Genomic DNA, 20513 nt, shown 5'->3' with positions numbered 1-20513 from the left:
CTTTTTTTGCCACAGTCATTAAACACATCATGGTGGTCATTAAGTGAGTCACAACTTATGACCTTATCTGCCGGCTTCCCAATGATTTTGTTTGTCAGAAGCTAGGTGTCAAGGTGGCAAATGGCAATTACGTGACCATGGGACACTGCAGCCGCCATGAATGTATGATGGTTGCCAAGCATCCAAATCACGATCGCTGTGAGGATCAGTCATCACTTTTTTCCTCATAACTTCGAATTGTTGCTAAACAAATGGTCATAAGTTGAGAGCTGCCTGTAAATATAATGCCCTTCTCTCTGGCTGTTTTCCTGCAAGTAAACAAGTCAGATTGCAGATTTTTCCAGCTAGGAATTAGTCTATGAATATGAGCAGAGATGGACTAACACTACATGCTAATTCCAGTCATGGAATCTATTGAAGTAATGACTCTTAATTAATATTTGGGGCAAGCAGGATGCCCTGTGGCATGGAGAGTCACTTGGATTTTAAATTTGTTATACTTTTTACAGGCAAAGTAGTTGCTGTTAAAGCACTGACTTGTGAAATATATTCCAACTGGTATCTTATGCCAAGTTAGGTTCTAATGTCTTACTTCAGAACCCGTGAGGTGGCATTTCCTTCTCAAGAAACCAATGGAGTTCCATTTGGATCTAGAAAAAGTCCATTCTGGAGTGTACGCTTCCAGCTGAGCAATCTGCTCTCTAGTGAGAAAGTCTCCGTGGATAGACTGATTGTCTGCTTTTCTGCTTTCCCATAATAGCTGCTGCGCCAAGAATGCACCTATTTCTTTAGTTTAGGGATGACCATAGTATTAGGTGGATGAAGCATATATTCACTTGGGTAGGCTATTTGGAGCTGGGATGTGTTGACTTTTCATAGCCCTTCTTCTTCTCCAACAACCAGTGGAGTTCCAAAATATTGTCTAACAATTTCTCAAAAGTTTGATTCTACTAAAGGGAAATCTGTTTTTCAGCCATCTTCTCAGTAAAAATGTCTTTCAAATTTTACTAATTTTACTAAGGAACTGTGATAGCATAATAAGAATAAAATGTAATTGTTTGTGTCTACGGATTGTGCTCAGAATTTTGCCACATTATCTAACATGATAAATAGTCAAAATTGGCTGTATGTAAGATATATAACACCTCTGCAATGGAGGAATAGAACCGCTGAATGGCTTCAAGGAAATAAGGCAGACCTATACATGCTGATAGACCAAAGCTACCATAGGAGAGACTAATGCAGCAATCTATGCCTACAGGCCACAGGCAAAATTAGAGCAGTGGTGGGTTTCAAATTTTTTTTGAACCTACTCTGTGGGTATGGTCTCCTTTGTGGGAGTGTCTTGCCGGCCATGTGACCTGGTGGGAGTGGCTTGCCGGCCATGTGTTTTTTCTCTCTCTCTCTCTCTCTTTCCTTCCTTTTGTCTCTCTGTCCCTTTTTCCTTTTTTTTCTTTCATCTCTCTCACTTTTTCTTTCTTTTTTCTTTTTTTTCTTTCTTTCTTTCTCTTTCTCTTTATATGTGTGTGTGTGTGTGTGTGTCAGTGGTGGGTTTCAAAAATTTTTGGAACCTCTTCTGTAAGTGTGGCCTGCTTTCCGGATCCACTGGTGGAACCTCTTCTAACCGGTTCGGTAGATTTGACGAACTGGTTCTACCGAATAGGTGCAAACTGGTAGGAACCCACCTCTGGATTAGAGACTTCTGAAGATATATTGTGTCACATGATGAGCCCTAATGACTTGATGCCGATGTGCTACAAGACCACAATTGGCTGGGTCACAAACATCTCTGACATAAGCTTGAAAGAAATCTCGTTATCACAATGTTCCCAATAAATTGACAGAACAAATGGCCTCGTGGTGAGATGTAGACAACAGTCATGGAGATGTCAAGAATTGTGAATGAGATGTCTGATCAGGGAAGAACCCAACTGCTATCATCTAAGTCATATTACCTGCTTCTGCGCTTCCTGTCACGAGGGATGTGATCCCAATGAGAGAAAGCAAGGGAGGAGAGAGAAAGGTTAAACAAAATTAAAGTTGGTAGAAAATTGAGAAAAAAGAAGTTAAGTACATTCTGAATTATATTTTTTTCTGAAAAAGCACCTCCTGAGAAAGGTAAACTACATGTGACGAAAGAATGACATACACAACTTTTCCCCATGCTGTTGAAAGATGCCACAATTGTTTGAGCTTCTCTTGACCTCTCAACTGTTAAACCCAAAATGTGAAGTCAGCTAACCAGAGGTTTACTAAGGTGGATGAGCTACAACTTCCAGGATCTCTCCGTTGCTGACTGGCATTGATGGGAGTTGGAGTTCCTTACTCCTGCATTAAAATGTCTCACTATTCCTTGGATTTTCTGTTTCATGCAAGTGTAGGATTACACAACATTCAAATATCAGAACTACAAGCTTCAGTAAGGTTCTTATCCCCTTTTTTCACAATAAGATAAACAAGATGTGGTTTAGACATACATGATCAGCATAGATAAAATAGCCTAAAATTTAATTGTAGGAAATCCCACATGGATTTGCTGTAGCCCGAGTGTTCACATAGACAAATAGCAATAGCAGTAGACTTATATACCGCTTCATAGGCCTTTCAGGCCTCTCTAAGCGGTTTACAGAGAGTCAGCATATTGCCCCCAACAATCTGGGTCCTCATTTTACCCACCTCGGAAGGATGGAAGGCTGAGTCAACCCTGAGCCGGTGAGATTTGAACCGCTGACCTGCTGATCTAGCAGTAGCCTGCAGTGCTGCATTTAACCACTGCGCCACCTTGGCTCTCTACCACAGAACTATATTTAATCTGATGATGAAAGCCATTATATAAGCCATTAAGAACCCTCGGCTGAAGAGAAAGATTTTCTCTGTCCTAATCAACTTAATGTATTATTTTTTTTTGCCTGAGGAAGCACAATGGTAAATGGTGCTTCCCTCAAGTCATTTTTCACTTCTGAGACACAATATCCGGCAAGAATCTCTACTTGATTGTAAAGAGGAACGCTAAATTAAACAGCTAACAATCTGTTGTTTTCTTTTTTTCATCAGACCCAAGATTAGGTGCTTGAGGCACTATCCCAAACTAGATACCACAATCGTCTTCAGTGCATGATGACACCCTATTAAAAACATTCTGACAGTCAAGAGGCCTTTCAGAACATACTGGCATATAACCACAACACTCCTTAAACAGTACTTTTTAGAATGAAAGTCTGAGGGAATTAAAATGGCCTGCTACTTCCGAACTATCCATGTAGAGCTAGTGATCTGCATAAAAATGAGCTGACATTTCAAGGGCATAGCTGCACAGTTGATTCTACTCTGTTGTAACATAAGTGTAGGCATGCATAGCTATGCTGGAACACGTATACAACAGCAGTAATCATTTACCATAAGACCAGAGGTCACAACCTGTTAACTCTCAGCACTAAGTAGGTCAGAGGTCACAACTGGTTAACTCTCAGCATTAACTAGGGGTCAAAAGTTTGCATGCTGACTTTGCAGTATCAACTAGGGGTCAGAAGTTTGCATGCTAGTAAAAGATTTATTTGCTGACTATGGGCATTCTTTAGGTTCAGAGGTCTACATGGAAGTAAATGAGTTACCATATACCATAGACTTGTACAACCATGATTGGTCCACATAGACCATGTGACTCCACTCTTTCCTTGTGTATGCTCAATAAAAGAGGCCTCCGGATTCTATTCCGTGTCGGCCCATCCCGGAGGAAACTCGTGTCCGTGTCTCCCTTCATCATTGGCTTCATGGGCGACCCGTGGAGAAATCGCACTACTCCATTTCCTTTCATCCAGTGCTGATAGCACCATAAAGCCAACCCCAAAATAAGCCAAGGGAATTCTAAAATATTAAACCCAAAATGTGTCTTGCCACAGCTAAAAGTCCAAAGGTATTGCTGGAAGAGGATTGATGGAGCCATTAACTTAGATAAGAAACTTCAAAACAGTTCATTTTTATATTTCCCAAAGGTTTTTTTTTCTAAAGATTTACTTGATTTTTAATTCAGATTTGGTGTTTCAAAGCTCCTTTAGCTCTGCTGGCAAGCTTCCTTAACAAGCTCCTTTCCAGCTGTGGGAACGTATGGGAAAGGGAGTCTTAGAACATCAATTCAAAGCAAGACACTTACTTCCTGAGTTGCCTGTAGCTGTAGAGGGGTATGAAGTATGAGAAGAGATAGGGAGCCACGCAGGTAGACATGATGAGGCACACAAGGCAGAGGAAGAAGCTCAGAAAGACCTTCTGAAACCAGGAGAAAGTCTATGTGGAAAGAACGAAAACCAATCATTATGTAATAAGCATCCTCTGTGTGCATTCCAGTCACGGTAGTTTTTCAATCCCATGCATCTCCATCAGCCACAAAGCAGTCCCCATCATTTTATAAACAATCCCATTCATAGATGCACAGGATCCCTTCCAAAATTAAGCCCCAGTAGAAGGAGGAGATTTCTGAAGTCGTGGGAAGCAAAATTATATAAACTAATAATGTAAATGAAATGAAAACTGAGTGCTGCTATCATGGTTTGTGGGAAAGACTTTGGGAGATGAGGGGTAGAATTGTTGTCTAGGGAATGATCAGATAAAAGAGAGAGGGAGCCCACAGCGGAGAAATGGGCAGAGAAAGGAACTTAGAAAGGATCTGCCCTAATTTATCAGGCAGTAAAGAAAGATAGTGGAAGATTTGTACCTTCAGACTTGCAAGATTCTGTTTAAAAAAACCTTACAATAATGTAGTGTTGGCTCATCTTGTGCAGTGGTTCCCAAACTTGGCAACTTTAAGACTTGTGGACTTCAACTCCCAGAATTCTCCAGCCAGCAGAGCTCTGCTGGCTGGAGAATTCTGGGAGTTGAAGTCCACAAGTCTTAAAGTTGCCAAGCTTGGGAACCACTGATCTTGTGTGTTTGAAATGTGGCCCATCCTTTCCCCACCAACCAGATCTTGCCCACCACAGTCAATAATAGACATTAGAGTACACTCACTATTTTCCTGCTCTCTACGGCCTGCAGATAGGTGCGAAAGCGGAACCAGGGTCCAAAAATAACAGTTCCGACAAAGTAGATATACCCCATGAACTCAACTGGGGATGGAATGGTTGGTACCTCGCCCCGGTCCAGATCAAAGCCCAATGACACAGCCTTCATTGCCACAATCATCTGGGCCCCTAGTGGTAGAAATGAGAGAGTGGGTCAGTGCTAACATTCTTAACAAGCAGCTTAAATAATTTGTTGCCATGGAGTAGAGTTACTAGCACAAATTATTTTTCTTTAGTCCAGCAAAGATGTTCAGTTCCAATGGTATTTACGAATGGAAGCTCGTATATAAGAAAAATATCATTCTTTCTAATAACCACTCAGTTTATAAGCCTTGATACAATTTTCTAGCTGTAAAGCTAGGAATGCTACACATGCTGAACAGTACTTTATGCTTTTGGAATGGTAGCACTTTCTTTCAATACATAGATTTTCTGACACACCTTATCACTGTTGTGGCCCAGCAGGAGCCGGTGGAGCTGCCACCAGACTCCGACAGCGAGGAGTCGGCTGTGGAAGATGTGGAGGAGCCTGGGTCGGCTCTGGAAGATGTGGAGGACCCTGGACAAGGTTCTGACTCCAAGCAGGGCACAGAGAGACTGGTTGGCCACCAGGAGGTGCCTGAGGCCTGGAGCAGCGGTGAGAGCCAAAGGGAGCGTGCTCCCGAAGTCAAGCCTTGGAGCAGTGGGGAGGAGACAAGGGAGTATGATCCTGACATCATGCATTGGAGCAGTGGGGAGGAGACAAGGGAGTTGGTCCTGGATGCCCGGCAACAGAGGGCTAATAGGCGTAAAGAATAGTTACGCAGTTACAGGAGATAATTGAACTCAGCTGGTGGTAATTAGGCTCCTCTCAAGACTATAAAAGGAATGGCTTTCCACAAGCTCGTCGCAGGAATCAACGTACTAGAGCTGGAGAAGCTATTGTGGTTATCTTGGCAGGCTGGATTGCTGCCAAGGTCTGGTCGGTGCTGGATTGCTGCCAAGGTCTAGTCTGTGTGTTAATAAATCCTTGAAATATCTTTATCCCGGCGTGCTTTGGTGTGTGAAGAGGGGGGTCAGAACAATCACATAAAAACCAGAAGATATGTGCAGAAGGATATCTGTTACTTACCTCTCATCTTATGCCAACTCACAGTGTCTACCATATGCATCTCTCTATAGATGAGGAGGTAAAGGCAGGAAACAAAAAAAATATCATTATCTTTCGATAGTAGTCCTTTGTTTGCCATCTTTCCTTTCCCTAAGATCCAGATAAGTTTCAAAATCCTTTTCTTGCTGAACTTTCCAATTAAAAGGATCACATTCATAATTCAAGAATCATGCTACCATAACTTGCTAGTTTGCTTTCCTTGATCTCTGGCTTATCCACTCCAAAATGTATGGACTCTTCCAGTAATTGCTATGACATTAATGTAACAGTAATCCAGTACTGCACGAACCAGAAAGATGGCTGAGAAAATATCTACAGACCCTTCACATCCTGAACATAAACAGTTTCAACTTCTCTCTTCAGGATGCCACTAAAGGCATTATAGCAATAGCAATAGCAATAGCAGTTAGACTTATATACCGCTTCATAGGGCTTTCAGCCCTCTCTAAGCGGTTTACAGAGTCAGCATATTGCCCCCAACAACAATCTGGGTCCTCATTTTACCCACCTCGGAAGGATGGAAGGCTGAGTCAACCCTGAGCTGGTGAGATTTGAACAGCCAAACTACAGAACTGCAGTCAGCTGAAGTAGCCTGCAGTGCTGCATTTAACCACTGCGCCACCTCGGCATTGCATGGCAAAACAACTAGACACAAAGACAGATTTCCCCCACCCCATGCCATCACTCTGCTAAACACCCAACTTCCACAGCACTGATGCCTTAAAATATTTATTTGTGTAGTAGAACTGTATTGCTTTAATTGATATGCCTCTCATATTCTCATTTTTCTCATCATTCCTACTAACTTCTCCTATTGGTATCTTATGATTTATGACTTGTTTGTACCTTATGATTGATGGTTTATTGTTGTACCTTATGATTTATGATCTATGACCTCACTTTTTTTTGTATATACATTGAGAGCTTATGCACCAGACCAGAGACAAATTCCTTGTCTAATGTCCAATCACGCTTGGCCAATAAAAAACATTCTATTCTAATTCATTCTTGTCCATACTTGTTTCCGACTGTCGACATAGATGCCCTCCCTCCTGCAATTCCCATTGGCTTAGCAAAACAATTGGTCAGTTTTCTTGGTCCATTGGTTTAACCTCTAACTAAATTCCCACAATACACACTAAAAACCATCAAGAAGGATACAAATACACATATTGTTAACACTTAGCCCCTCTCCGTCAACTGCATGCTGCATTTTAACCAAACTTGGCTACTTATTGTGCCCTCCAAACCCCAAAGAGTCAGAAATCAGAACATTCAACCGACAAGAATGCTTATTAGTATGAATACTGGTTTCAAGATATTTTAAATGTTGGGCTTTCAGGTTTGGAAAGAAATGGAATACAAATCTTTGTAAAAATGCTAATAATTCGCAGCTTCTGAATTTGGAAGGAGCTAAAATGGTAGTTTACGTATGGATACTAAGAAAGATTTTTAGCTTATTGTATCTTAGCTGACTTGTTTAAAAGTTTTATTTAGATAAGCCTAGCTTTTCTCAATCTAGCAATCTCCAAATATTTTGAATTATAATCTCATAATTCCCAGACAGCATAACTAATGATACATTTAACACATCTGGAGGACAATAGTTGGCATGGGGACAAACAATTTAACTTGCTATTCTCATCATTCTGGCCATCAAAAAAATTATAAACCTAAATATCAGTAACGTAGTCAACTCTGCTCTATCTTTGCGATTACTATCCTGGGGATTGATTTGACAGCATCTTGTTGTTTGGGTGGATTAAGTTTGCAAAAGTGACCTCCTTTTAAATACAAAAAAATATTTATTATTAAAACCTAAGGATTATTCAACTTATTTTTATTTGGACAAGTGTAGGTCGTTTGGGTGGCCTCCACTCATGAAGTAGGTAAATCTCAGACAATGGGGCTGGCCAAAACAAGATAAACACAGCACCACTTGCATTCTTGTAAACAGCCTCCAACGCCTCCCCTTATCGACTACTCTTTCTGTTGGTCCAACATGCTATTAGCTAACCATTCCCCCATGAATTGCTCTTGGCGGTATCAGCCTTTTAATTATGCCTCCCATATTCCTCACTTACCCCATAAGCAAATAGATGAGGATGGTGATGGAGAGCAGAACTCCACGCTGGGTTGAGTGGCGACACAGGAATAAAACCAGGTAGCACAAGAGGCTGAGGAGCACAACCCACACCATCTGCAGCTGAAAAAAGTGGTAGAGGGCATAGAAGCCACTAGCGACGGTGCTCAGGTGCTTAACATAGGATGGTAGAGCTGGAAAAGAAGAAGCGGGAAGCTTGGATAAGAGAAAGAGAAGCTCACCGTGGCTGGCTTCACCCAACCCACCTAGCTATACTCTGTGTGTGTGTGTGTGTGTGTGTGTGTGTGTGTGTGTGTGTGTGTGTGTGTGTGCGTGCATATAATCTCAGTCATTGATGTTTGTGAACCAAAGCCTATTGCAGGGAAGGGCAACTTCTGCAGGGTTGGAGGCTTCCCCAACCACCTGGACACCACAAAAGGTTTTCTGATAGAAATAAAATGCTGTCACTGGAAAGATCCATTCATCCCTTTTAGGCTGTTTTGGGAAGGGTGGAAAGAGGAGGTGGTGGTCTTTGAAAGGCAAGCAGCTTATAGTTCCATCCTTAACTAATCACTCAGATCTTAAAAAATGTTCCCCGATTATACTGCTGAAATTTCAAGTTACCAGGGGAATCAAAAGTAGAAATGGAAGTATTTCGTTTCCTTGAGGGCTCCAGTCATTCCCACTCCTATTGGGAAAGGGGGAGGAAGAAAAATAGTAGCGGGAAATCAGTATGACGAGGATTTTTTTTGGGGGGGGGGGACACACCAAGCTGTCCACCCCAATTTATCACTGAATGTGTTATGTGAGCCCAGCCAATTATTACTTACTCAATAAACCACCATTTATTGTGACATATAGACCTTCTAGAGAGTGTGGCCTTTACGCCAAGCAAGTACGGTCATAGCCTTTCCTTCCCTACTCACTGTCTTACTCTCGTGTTAACCTTATCAAGAACCTCTTCAGTCTTGCTGGATTGTTGGAAAGCAACCTTAACTTTACAGCAGAAGGCAAGGCAGGCTGAGGAGGAATAAATTGGAACTCGACAACTATCTCAATTCTCTGGAGGCATTTCTGAAGCATCGCAGTGGTAGCTTTTGTTTGGATTATTTCCTCCATGTCATCTACCACATGCAAGGACTTCAACAGCTACTATGTAAGACAGACAGGCAGAAACTAGTAGGGTGCCTCCCCAAATACTAACTAGTAGTCAGAAAGCTTGACCAAAACTGCTAAAAAACTATCAGCCTTTTTGAACAAGTCAAATCCAAAAATGCTAGGGAATTCTTGGAAGCTTGGCATTCAGGTAAATCAGCCATCAATAAATATATTAAGATAAATCATATTTACATGACATTCAAAAAGGACAATAAAGAAACATGAGGAGGAAACAAAAAAGGCTGGAACATATCTGCTCTAGCAACCAACACTCAAATAAACAGGAATCAAAATCAGAAAAAACAATAAAAAATACCCTAATCAAGAAACCAGTAAAGTTTACAGGAGATGTTATTATATATATAAACTGGCTGAAATCCCCACACTCACTCACACGGATGGCGTTACCTAGTTGGGTAATGAAATGTTTGCAAGCAAACAACATTGAGCTGAAAACTAGATAATTCCATTTTATCTCACATGTATATAAACTCAGCCTCTACTTACATAACCTCCATAGGAGACGGCAAGCTAGACACAAGAGCAGCAGAGTCCAGACCTGTTCAAAACCCTGCTGAGCAGTTGGCAGCATACAACTGCTCAACAGTTGCTGATAAAACTCTTCCCGTGTAAAGGTGGCCATGGCCCCAACCTGGAAAGAGAAAGAGAGAGATGCGGAGCAAAGCCATAGAGTTAGTTCTGGAGGCAAGTCAAGATTATTCTGAAAGGTACATAATCCCAAAGAATAAAAAGTCTGGAATAAACTACACCGTCCTGTTCTTAAACTGGGATTGTTGTAGTTGAAAGAACCTCTCCCTACTGGGAGAATGATTGAGGTTTCAGGACATACTTACACAAAAATAAAAGGTGTGGTTATAGAATGCTTATTTGTATTGCATTTAACCATAATTTCCTTAAAGCCTACTTTCTGGGGCTCATACAACACACTGAACTATACGTCAACCAACCACACAAGCGAGAATGATATAACCTACTACCTACACATACTACCTACTACCTAGGCCATTTGTGGTTCAGTGCATGGTATGAGCCCAGTTATAGTTAGGCATGCTAAAGCCAGCCAGTCAACAGGTCTAGTACCTCTTGACATAAAACCCATGTAACCATATTCATCATCTTAGACACACTTGCCATTTCAATGGCATAATATAACCCAATGTTCCCTTCTGTAACTATTGTTGCCCTTTTGTTTTAGAACTGTAGATTTGAAATAGCAGCATGGGAATCCAGTCCAAGTATTATCTTAGTCCGACACCACTAAATGTAGCTAAGCAGAGATGAGTCTGGAAAACATATAACTACAGCAACAAGATTGGGTTTCTCATGATTAACCTAACTACGGCTTGTTCAATTGGTCTCATTTTGTACACAACACATGCTTGCACATATGCAAGTTGAAATCACAGAATATAAGGAACTAAAATGTGACTTGTAAGTTTATGATAGTATAGTGATACAATCCATCCTTGTTGCCCCACAATTCTGGGGAGGAAGAGACAAAGGTATAAATCAACTAAATAAATCCACAAACATTACTGTATGGAAGTAAATTCTGCTAAACCCCACAGAATTTGACTATTTTTGCAGTACAGACGAGCAAACTAAAGCTTCTACAGTGATGCAAACTCTTTTTCTATTTTGTTACTTGGAGCTAATTCTTATTGACTATTGTAGACTCAGTTTAGGAATTAAACGTTTTCCAAAAGAGCTCCTTGGGAGAGGGGTTAGGCAGCATCATCAACTGGAGGCCAGTTACCAGTCGCCACACAATAATAGCATACATTCCGATTCTACTTCTTTTTCCCAAGATTGAATTAACACTAAGCCTAGCAACAGGGGAGGAGAGTAGAAAAATGGGTGGTGGGGAGTAATACACAGCAGATGAATTGATGAACCATTGCAATAGGGAGGAAGACATGGCTGGAATGGCACATTTGCATTAAACCGTGATTTCATCACGATTTGGTAAACCACCTTAATCCAGGGTCACAAGACACAGGAAGGCAAGACCAATGAAAACATGTTATGGTTCCACATGAAGTAGGAACCCTGAGGATTTACTGGTCAGTGGCGTTAAACGAGCCCCGTTCTGCAACTCCAAGTAACCCTTTGGCTTCTCGCTTTCTTTCTTAGCATAATTCCACACCCCCACAAACACACAAAACCTGATTTTTCTTTCTCACTGCAACCCCCCCCCCCCAAAGCCTCGGGATACTCGCCCGCTTTTCTTAAAAGGGAAAGAGCTAATGATGGGAATCCCACGGAAACGGCGGTCATCGCGTCATCTCAGAGAAAGAAAGAAGGAAATCCCTTCAATCGGAGACATAGATCTAGGAAGCCTTTTCCCTTCCCGCTACGCTGCATTGCGGGGAGAGGCGAGAACTCGGCGCCCCCTTAATGGGCACGGCTCCGCTTCCCTCTCCCATCCAACTTGCCTTAACGCCTCTCATCCATCCCAGCACCGGCCCTCTAGCTCCTTTTAGGCCAGCTATTCCAGCGGCATGCCTTAAAGAGGCAGGCACGGGCGTTATGGCTAACTCACCGATGCGTCTTTATTCGCACCACCCTCTTTCCCCCCAGTTCTCTGGAGCTGCGTGGGTACCGGCCTTCCCCTCCCTCTCCCCCCCCTCCCGCCCCCAACAGCTGGAAAGCTGAAAAAGGAAGGCGAGGTAGGCGGTGGGGAAGGGGGTGCAACGATCCTGTTTAAAGCGGGAGGTGGGTCGCTTGGAAATACCAATGAGAAGGCTGGAGAGGACTAGTTAAACCTGCTGAACGGCCAACCGCATGGAAAAGACGGGGGCAAGACGCAAAAAGGCAGCCAATGAGAAAGGGCAAGGGGGGGGCGAGAGGGGAAAGAAATTAGCCCGAATCCCCCCTTGAGGAATGCAGCCGTGTTTGCCTCCTAGGCAAAGCTTCGTTTATAAAAGCTCGCGATGCGCAAACATCCGCGGAAAGGAAACCGCGGGAGCGGCTAGCAAAAAAAAAACTACTATTTACAGGCTTTTGTTCTAAAAACGTTATTCTGTGAAAGGAAGGTGAGCGTTGCAGAAAACCGCCACGTAGCATCCTCCGGGGAAAGCTTCAATGGTAGCCTTTAACCACTCGAAATATGGATCAAGTAGTGTGCTTAGCTGAGATTGGGTGGGGGAAATGGAGTCAGTTCTTTTCAATCGGGGGTTGCACACGAGTAGGTCTGCGTAATGGGCAGAGGGTTTGTAATACTTTAAATTGGCGGGGTGTTGTGATTCCTAAAGTGCTTAACAAGAGCATCCTGGTCAGCCACTTTTTTGAACGTTTCTTCCGCTTCATTCCTAATCCTGCCTCTTCCTGTTTTACTTGGTGTGCACACTTATCTGTTTTTTGTGGCATGCATTTGTTTTCCTATTTCTCTTGACATACCCAGCCCTCACTTTCACGTAACAATTTTATGGCATACTGATACCTTTGGTTCTTTAATTTTCATTCTTCACAACAGATCATATATTATTCACTACTTACAGTTCAATATTTGCATGTCTTAGAATTTCTCTAGCTCTTTTTCCATCTCTGTCCAATGTACATGCATTTATCTATTTGCTCTACTTTTCATTGTTTATGTACAACACAATTGATACAACTATCTTAATCTTTGGTACGTTAATTTCCAGATTTAGGGTCATTGAGGTTTCATATAGTGAAAATATCATTTGTAATAAAACATTCAGGTTCTGTGCATACAAAAATATATACTGCCAACCAGAAACCACTGATACCACACGGATATTTCTTATACATATATCACAAATACGTTAACGACCAAAGAAGCAGACATTGCTTGCCTGCTACCTGCTTGAAACATTCACAAAACATTCTCATTACATGTTTTGCTTTCATCATTCATTACTGCATTAAGGAATTAATCTCCATATTTATGCAAAGCCTTTCAAAACTGAAGCCTAATCCGTGGCACGACATAACCGCGAACGTCAAAAGCGCGCAGACAACACCGCGGTGCTAAAACCACGATGTCAAAAGCGCGCCCACAACAGCGCGCCCACAACAGCGCGCCGACAGAAGCGCGATTTAACTTAAGGTAAGGTTTAGGGTTAGGTTTAGGGTAGGTTTAGCGTTAGGGTTAGGTTTAGGGTTATTTTTAGGGTTATGTTACAGCGCGCTTCTGTCGGAGCGCTGTTGTCGGCGCGCTGTTGTCGCGCGGTTTTGACAGTGCGGTTTTGTCACCGCGCTTTAGTCACACGCGCTTTAGTCTACCGCGGTTTTGTGGTGGAACCGCTTAATCATTTTATCATAAAGTTCTGATGAAAGAAATGTCCTTCTGGGTTCGGCTCCAAGTGGGGAAGAAGACACTGGAGACATGGAGGCTGCTTGGAAAGATGATTTATTGTTGGACAGGGCCACATGGCTTGAGCCCTAAACAGAAAAGGTGATCACATGTTTCAATGTTGGTGGAGAAGAAGAGAAGGGCTGAAGGAGGGGCTTGCTAGGCTTTTTATAACTTGTTTAGTCCCACCTCTCTGTTTCCTGTTCCTGTGTAAGAAATGTATTCTAATTGGTTGTCAGACTCCCAGGGGGCCATGCAGGGACAACTCTAGGCTGTGTTTTGAATCTAGATATGGATGAGTTCTCAGATGCCATGTGGCGAGTTGGGTAAAAGGCCAATATTATCATGCCTTAATCCCATCACTCTGGAGCTGAACAGGAAAACTCTTTATTATGTAAAGTGGACCAGCTCAGGCTTTAATGGCTCATTGACAAAGGGGGATGGGCAGGAAGCTGCAGGCAGCTATTCTGTCTTTTAAAACATGTTTCTTCCTTTTTCACATCCAGAGAAATATTCTGCCTTTTCAATATTTCCTAGGAGATTTCATTTTTCTAGGAGAGGGCTGGATGATAACTTCCCACAGTTCTTCTGAACAAGCCTACAGCAAATTTTACATTCACTTATTTCTCAATATGGGTTCTTCATTGTTTTAATGTTCATGAAAATTTGATGGCACTTTGTCAGGCTTAGCTGATAACAGACAAAGCTAAGGAATGTTGAACTGATTAGTACTAAAATTAGGGTTCTCAAAGAGCGCTAAGGTAACTGGGAAATTGAACAAACAGCTCAGAACCAAGTGACAAACCATTTTTTATTGTTGCCATGAAACACTGCTATAAATAAACTTGATTTGCCACACACTATCATGTTATTGAATTTTTTTTCCTCCTAAATCTCTATTCTTAAAATATACATGCAAAGTAAACAATAAAAAAATTAGGCTTCTCATTAAATCTGCTGTACCATAGTCTACTCCTGCTTGTCATTCTTGCTCTTTCTAGAGATGTGGAAGCTCCAATACTGTATCGCCACAGCTTCAAATTGCCAAATTTGAAAAAACACTGCTAAATGAATGACAAAACCAGTATGACGAGAAGTAATTTCTACTTTAAAATACTCTATGTGAAGAAGTGCTTCAAAATGATCTAAGCAATTAAGATTGCTTCTCTTGAGTCCTGAACCCTTAAGCTCTTAAGAATTACAATTGTGTAAGAGATAGCTGTGTTCTTTGGTGTGACGGGGGAGGGGAGAGTGAGGAAGTACAACACCTTGCACTATTACTTGTGATTAAGTTTATAGCAGAACTGAGCTGTGAGAGGTCTCTGAGAAATCAGGGGTGGTCTGTATTTCAATTAACATAGCCAGTAAGGTGTGCCTATAACATATTGATTGCAGAAGCTACAGCAAGGGCATCTCATTATATAGGCACTCTGACAATCTATTTTCTGTTTTCCCCAGTGCGTGAGGAAGCAATTATTTTCTGTAAGGTTGAATTTGTCACCTTTAAAGTGAGTTTGTTCCCAGGCTCTCTAACTCACTTAGCCTGCAATCTATCTCCCCCCCCCCCCCCTTCATCCCCATGTACTGTAGCTGTAGCGCTGTGAAATAATGTAGAAGGAATGACTCTTCCAATCTCCGGGGCATCAGCTTTTGTTGGCAGGCAATACAGGCTGATTGGAAATGCCCACAAAATATGCAATACACCACTAACCCATGATCTGGATAACTGCAGTTTTTATTGTTGGAAGAAATGTCCTGGGTTCAGCTCCAAGTGGGGAAAAAGACACTGGAGACATGGAGGCTGCTTGGAAAGATGGTTTATTGTTGGACAGGGCCACATGGCTTGACCCCTGAACAGAAAAGGTGATCACATGCTTCAGTGTTGGTGGAGAAGAAGAGAAGGGCTGAGGGAGAGGCTTGTTAGGCTTTTTATAACCTGTTTAGTCCCACCTCTCTGTTTCCTGTTCCTGTGTAAGAAATGTATTCTGATTGGTTGTCAGACTCCCATGGGCCCATGCAGGGGCAACTCTCTAGGCTGCGTTTTGAATCCAGGTTTGGTTGAGTTCTCAGATGCCATGTGGCGAGTTGGGTAAAAGGGCCAATATTATCATGCCTTAATCCCATCACTCTGGAGCTGAAGGGGAGAACTCTTTATTATGTAAAGTGGACTAGCTCAGGCTTTATTGGCTCATTGACCAAGGGGAATGGGCAGGAAGCGGAAGGCAGCTATTCTGTCTTTTAAAACATGTTTCTTCCTTTTCACATCCAGAGAAATATTCTGCCTTTTTAATATTTCCTAGGATATTTCCTTTTTTGGGGAGAGTGCTAGGTGATAACTTCCTATAATATCACACTAGTTGGAGGCACAAGGTGCTAAACCATGATTTATTTAGACACAATGTTTATAGATGTTGAAGAACATTAGTTGTGATTTAGCAACACATTGTTTCATTGTGTGAATGAAAGCAGGTGATAGTTTTGTGCGCCAAACTATGGCATCTTATTCAATAAACCATGGCTACTGGAAATCTGAGTTATAATTCTTTGGGTAGGTGGGCGATTATATAAGACAAACAGTAAGTAATGATGCACTACTAACACAGGTCTGCGACTAAAAAGCTGTTTGATTATTTTTATCTAATTTCCATGTATTTTGGTGTGCTGAAAACAAATAAAATATTGAAAAAACTCCCAGACATCATGATTTGCCACAACATGCAAAATTGTCTTCAAATTTATCTTTTTTTTTAATTTTTGGTATTTTTTTTATATTATGGGTTTTTAACCAAATTTAAAGTCCAATTACTATTAATTAATTCATATAAGTGCATTTAAGATATAAAATGCCAAAAAAACCTTAAAGGGTTTGTCCGAGTTATGTAAAAAAAAATATAGCACTGTAAATCTGATGGTCAGCAATATATACATAAGCTAAGCAAGTTTTAAGTCTGTGCTTCTAATAGTAGAAGGGGTTAATCTTCCCTGAAGAATCCAGTGGGAGGGAGACACAGGGCAGATAGCAGCATCTCCCGTCAGTGCAGGGGGCGTGGCCAGCACTATGACATCTCGTGTACAGACACAGCTGCTCTCTCCTGCATGCCACACTTGTGCGCCACATAAAGTGTGCAAACGGTGTGTTGAGGACCTCCGAAACTGGTTCAAGGGTAAGAAAAAATCTTTCCGTTATGGGATTCCTATGGTATGGTGAGAGCAAAAGAACCATAGTGATGACTGTTACTTTTGTTCATGCGATGTGAAAGGGTTTAATTCCAAATGGAAGCATTCCATTTCATATCCCAATCTTCACTCAGCAATTCGTCCCATCCCCCATGGCACAGATATACCAGTACCCAAGCCCCCTGCTACCTTGGAAGAGATACCTAGCTCCGATGAAGGTGAAGTCATACCTGAACCAGATGACGAATCAAGTTCTGACTTTGGAGATGATACAAGACCAAAATTGTTTTCTCAGGACGAGATGAATGATTTGATAAGAGACTTGAATCTTCCCAAAGATGCCGCTGAGTTACTCGGATCAAGGCTGAAAAGCAGGAATTTATTGTTGCCAGGAGTGTCATCTTCATGGTTCAGACATCGTGAAAAGGAGTTCGTTCCTTACTTTGCCCAGGAAGACAAGTTGGTTTATTGCATCGATGTCAAAGATCTGATGGGTCAATTTAAAATCCAATACGATTCAGAGTAATGGCGTCTTTTTATAGATTCTTCAAAAAGAAGTCTCAAAGCAGTTTTATTCCACAACGGTTTTCACGCTTCCATATCTGTAGGTCATTCCGTATACTTGAAGGAAACCTACGAGAACTTGGAATTGGTTCTTCGTAAACTTAAATATGAAGACCATGGTTGGCAAGTGTGTGGGGACTTGAAGGCCTTGTGCATGCTGCTTGGGCAATGATGGGTATACCAAATACCCTTGTTTTCTGTGTCTATGGGACAGTGGAGACCGACAAAATCACTGGACCAAGAAGAGTTGGCAGCTGAGGGTGCTAACAGTCGGTGAAAAAAATGTCCTCCGAAAAACTTTGGAACCTTCCCATAAAGTTCTTCTACCACCTCTCCACATAAAATTGGGATTGATGAAGCAATTCGTAAAATCACTTCCAAGAGATGGAGAATACTTCAAATACTTGGTCACCAAGTTTCCATGCCTGTCGGAGGCCAAATTGAAGGAAGGTGTGTTCGTCGGACCAGACATTAGAAGGCTTATAGTTGATCAAGAGTTTGTCAATACCATGACGGCTCCTCAAAAAGAAGGGTGGATTGCATTTGAAGAAGTCGTACAGAAATTTTTAAGCAATAACAAAGATCCTCACTACAAAAAGATCGTCAGAAGAATGCTGAAAGCATTTCAAGCTTTAGGTTGCCTGATGAGTTTGAAAGTCCATTTCCTCCAGTCCCACCTTGACTACTTTCCTGAAAATTTGGGAGCTGTGAGTGAGGAACAAGGTGAACGATTCCACCAAGACATTAATGAGATGTGATGAAAGAAATGTTCTTCTGGGTTCAGCTCCAAGTGGGGAAAAAGACACCGGAGACATGGAGGCTGCTTGGAAAGATGGTTTATTGTTGGACAGGGCCACATGGCTTGAGCCCTGAACAGAAAAGGTGATCACATGCTTCAATGTTGGTGGAGAAGAAGAGAAGGGCTGAGGGAGGGGCTTGCTAGGCTTTTTATAACCTGTTCAGTCCCACCTCTCTGTTTCCTGTTCTTGTGTAAGAAATGTACTCTGATTGGTTGTCAGACTCCCATAGAGCCATGCAGGGGTAACTCTCTGGCCTGTGTTTTGAATCCAGATTTAGTTGAATTCTCAGATGTCATGTGGTCAGTTGAGTAAAGGGCCAATATTATCATGCCTTTACTCCCATCCCCCCTGGGACTGCAGTGGAGAAGTCTTTGTTATGTAAATGGGACTAGCTTGGCGTTCCTAGTGGGGATGGGCAGGAAGTTACAGGCAACTATTCTGTCTTTTAAAACATGTTTCTTTCTTTTCATATCCAGAGAAATTTTCTGCCTTTTCAATATTTCCTAGGATATTTCATTTTTCTGGGAGAGGGCTGGATGATAACTTCCCACAGATGGAAAGGAGACACCAGGGAAAATGGAGCATTACAATGATGGCAGACTACTGTTGGATGCTTCAGAGAGACATTCCAGGTGCTACTCACAGCCATAAATGCACCAAGAGGAGCCTCACAAGGAAGAAGAATCGAGTTTAGTGTGTGTAGGTGAGCTCGTTTCAGTTCAAAAAAGGATTTTCACGAAAATATTGTAATAAAACTTTTAATTTTATAAGCCTATTTCCATTTATTTTGAGGTATTGCCTTATTTAACATAGTTGCCTAAATTGTCAGGAAGCGCGATGTCCTAGGACAAAATGGAGGTGATTTTCGGATTCAGCGCACTAAAAAACATAAAGGGTACGTGGACTAACCAAAACAGCTCTCGAAATTATTATTATTTTTTTGGCACACCTGTGTAATTAAGAAGAAGAAATGGGAGAAAACGATGAAGAGGCTGCATGAACCCACATCGCCTCAGCCACCTTCGACCAATCGGTTTGCCAGAATACTGTATGACGTCACAACTTACGTTCCTATTAGTTGCGCGGGTAAAGCAAAGAATCTCCTATGAGAGCCCCGCCTTTGTCGTGGTAGAAGCTGATTGGCCGGTTTATCTGTCTGTTTCCATGCCCGGCTGAGCGTGCTACGGGATATATTGGTAGCAATTAGGAAACAGGTGAGAAGCATTTGGTGCAGAAGTTTTGCGAGATACGTTGGGTAAGGTTTTTTGAGATGAAATTTTGGCTATCCGAAAAACTGACCCGCGTTAATATTTCCTGGCTGATTTATAGATTTTTTCCCCCCTATTGTTTCTCTTGTGAGCAAAGATTATACGGGATAAATGTTTAGGGGCACAAATCTTTTCTAGACTATGATCAAAGATTATATGGGATAAATGTGTTTTTAGAGGCGCAAATCTTTTATAGGCTGTATTTGCAGAGTGCCTCATTGCAGCGCGTGGTGTTAGGGATTTTTTTTGCCCAAGGTCCTGCTAAGATCGTCCTGCTGATTTGCTTTTAAGTCCAAAATTCTGGGCGCTCCTCCGTATTTGGAAAGATGGGTGCAATTTGAGTTTCTATGTCTCAGGACGGAGAAAGCGGAGGCAAGAATCTGCTACTACAGCATTTACTTGTTTTGCTAGTCGAGGGAAAAGGTTAAAATTGTGGGAAGCCAAATCGGGTGTGCCAAATTAGTAACCTTTTTTCTTCAAAAAAAAAAAAAAAAAGTCACGAAAAAGGCTTTTCTTTTCTTGTCCCAAATTGGAACTGAAGAATAATTCTGGGGGGGAAATGATGGTCAGCTGATAAAGGATAAGAAACAAAAATAGTAGTAATAACTATTAATTTTTTAACAGCGACTGAATAATGTTGCTGCGAATTGCCTGGGATGTCTATTAACAAACAGGTTGTTCTCAATGTTAAAAAAAAAATACGAAGAGACTCATAAAATGTCCCCTTTGGATGAATAGATGGCACTGAATATTGGGAGGTATTGGTTTGAAATTGTTTGGAAGGTGGAAAGTAGGTAATTCTCCCACTGAGCTGAACTCTGGCACTCTGCTAAACAACTAATTCCTAAGACACTGTCAAACTATTTACTAAGACTATTCTTCTTATCTTTCCTATTATCTATCTCTTCCCACTTATGACT

The 20513-nt window shown here is 41.7% G+C and overlaps 1 protein-coding gene across 3 annotated transcripts in view; it reads right to left on the bottom strand.

Annotated features, from left to right (window-relative positions):
• The window catches only part of PORCN (porcupine O-acyltransferase), a 28247-nt gene extending 15995 nt beyond the window's left edge, over nucleotides 1-12252 (bottom strand). For 2 of the 3 annotated variants that reach the window (XM_087710768.1, XM_087710769.1), the window contains exons 1-7: nucleotides 12009-12252; nucleotides 9953-10097; nucleotides 8289-8481; nucleotides 6166-6209; nucleotides 5002-5183; nucleotides 4151-4281; nucleotides 1956-1970 (exon numbers count right to left, since the gene is read on the bottom strand). In XM_087710768.1, the coding sequence (XP_087566894.1) occupies nucleotides 1956-1970; nucleotides 4151-4281; nucleotides 5002-5183; nucleotides 6166-6209; nucleotides 8289-8481; nucleotides 9953-10088 (701 nt within the window). In that variant the 5' untranslated portion in view covers nucleotides 10089-10097; nucleotides 12009-12252. The remainder of the gene's footprint in view (nucleotides 1-1955; nucleotides 1971-4150; nucleotides 4282-5001; nucleotides 5184-6165; nucleotides 6210-8288; nucleotides 8482-9952; nucleotides 10098-12008) is intronic. The other variant, XM_087710770.1, reaches the window with a different exon arrangement.
• Nucleotides 12253-20513: the final 8261 nt, after the last annotated feature.

This window comes from Thamnophis sirtalis, unplaced genomic scaffold, assembly GCF_051295495.1.
Source record: "Thamnophis sirtalis isolate CommonGarterSnake01/CBP01778 unplaced genomic scaffold, rThaSir2_p1.2 scaffold_3, whole genome shotgun sequence".
NCBI lineage: Eukaryota > Metazoa > Chordata > Lepidosauria > Squamata > Natricidae > Thamnophis > Thamnophis sirtalis.
The sequence above is the reverse complement of the archived record's forward strand: the minus strand, read 5'-3'. Positions and strand labels throughout refer to the sequence as shown.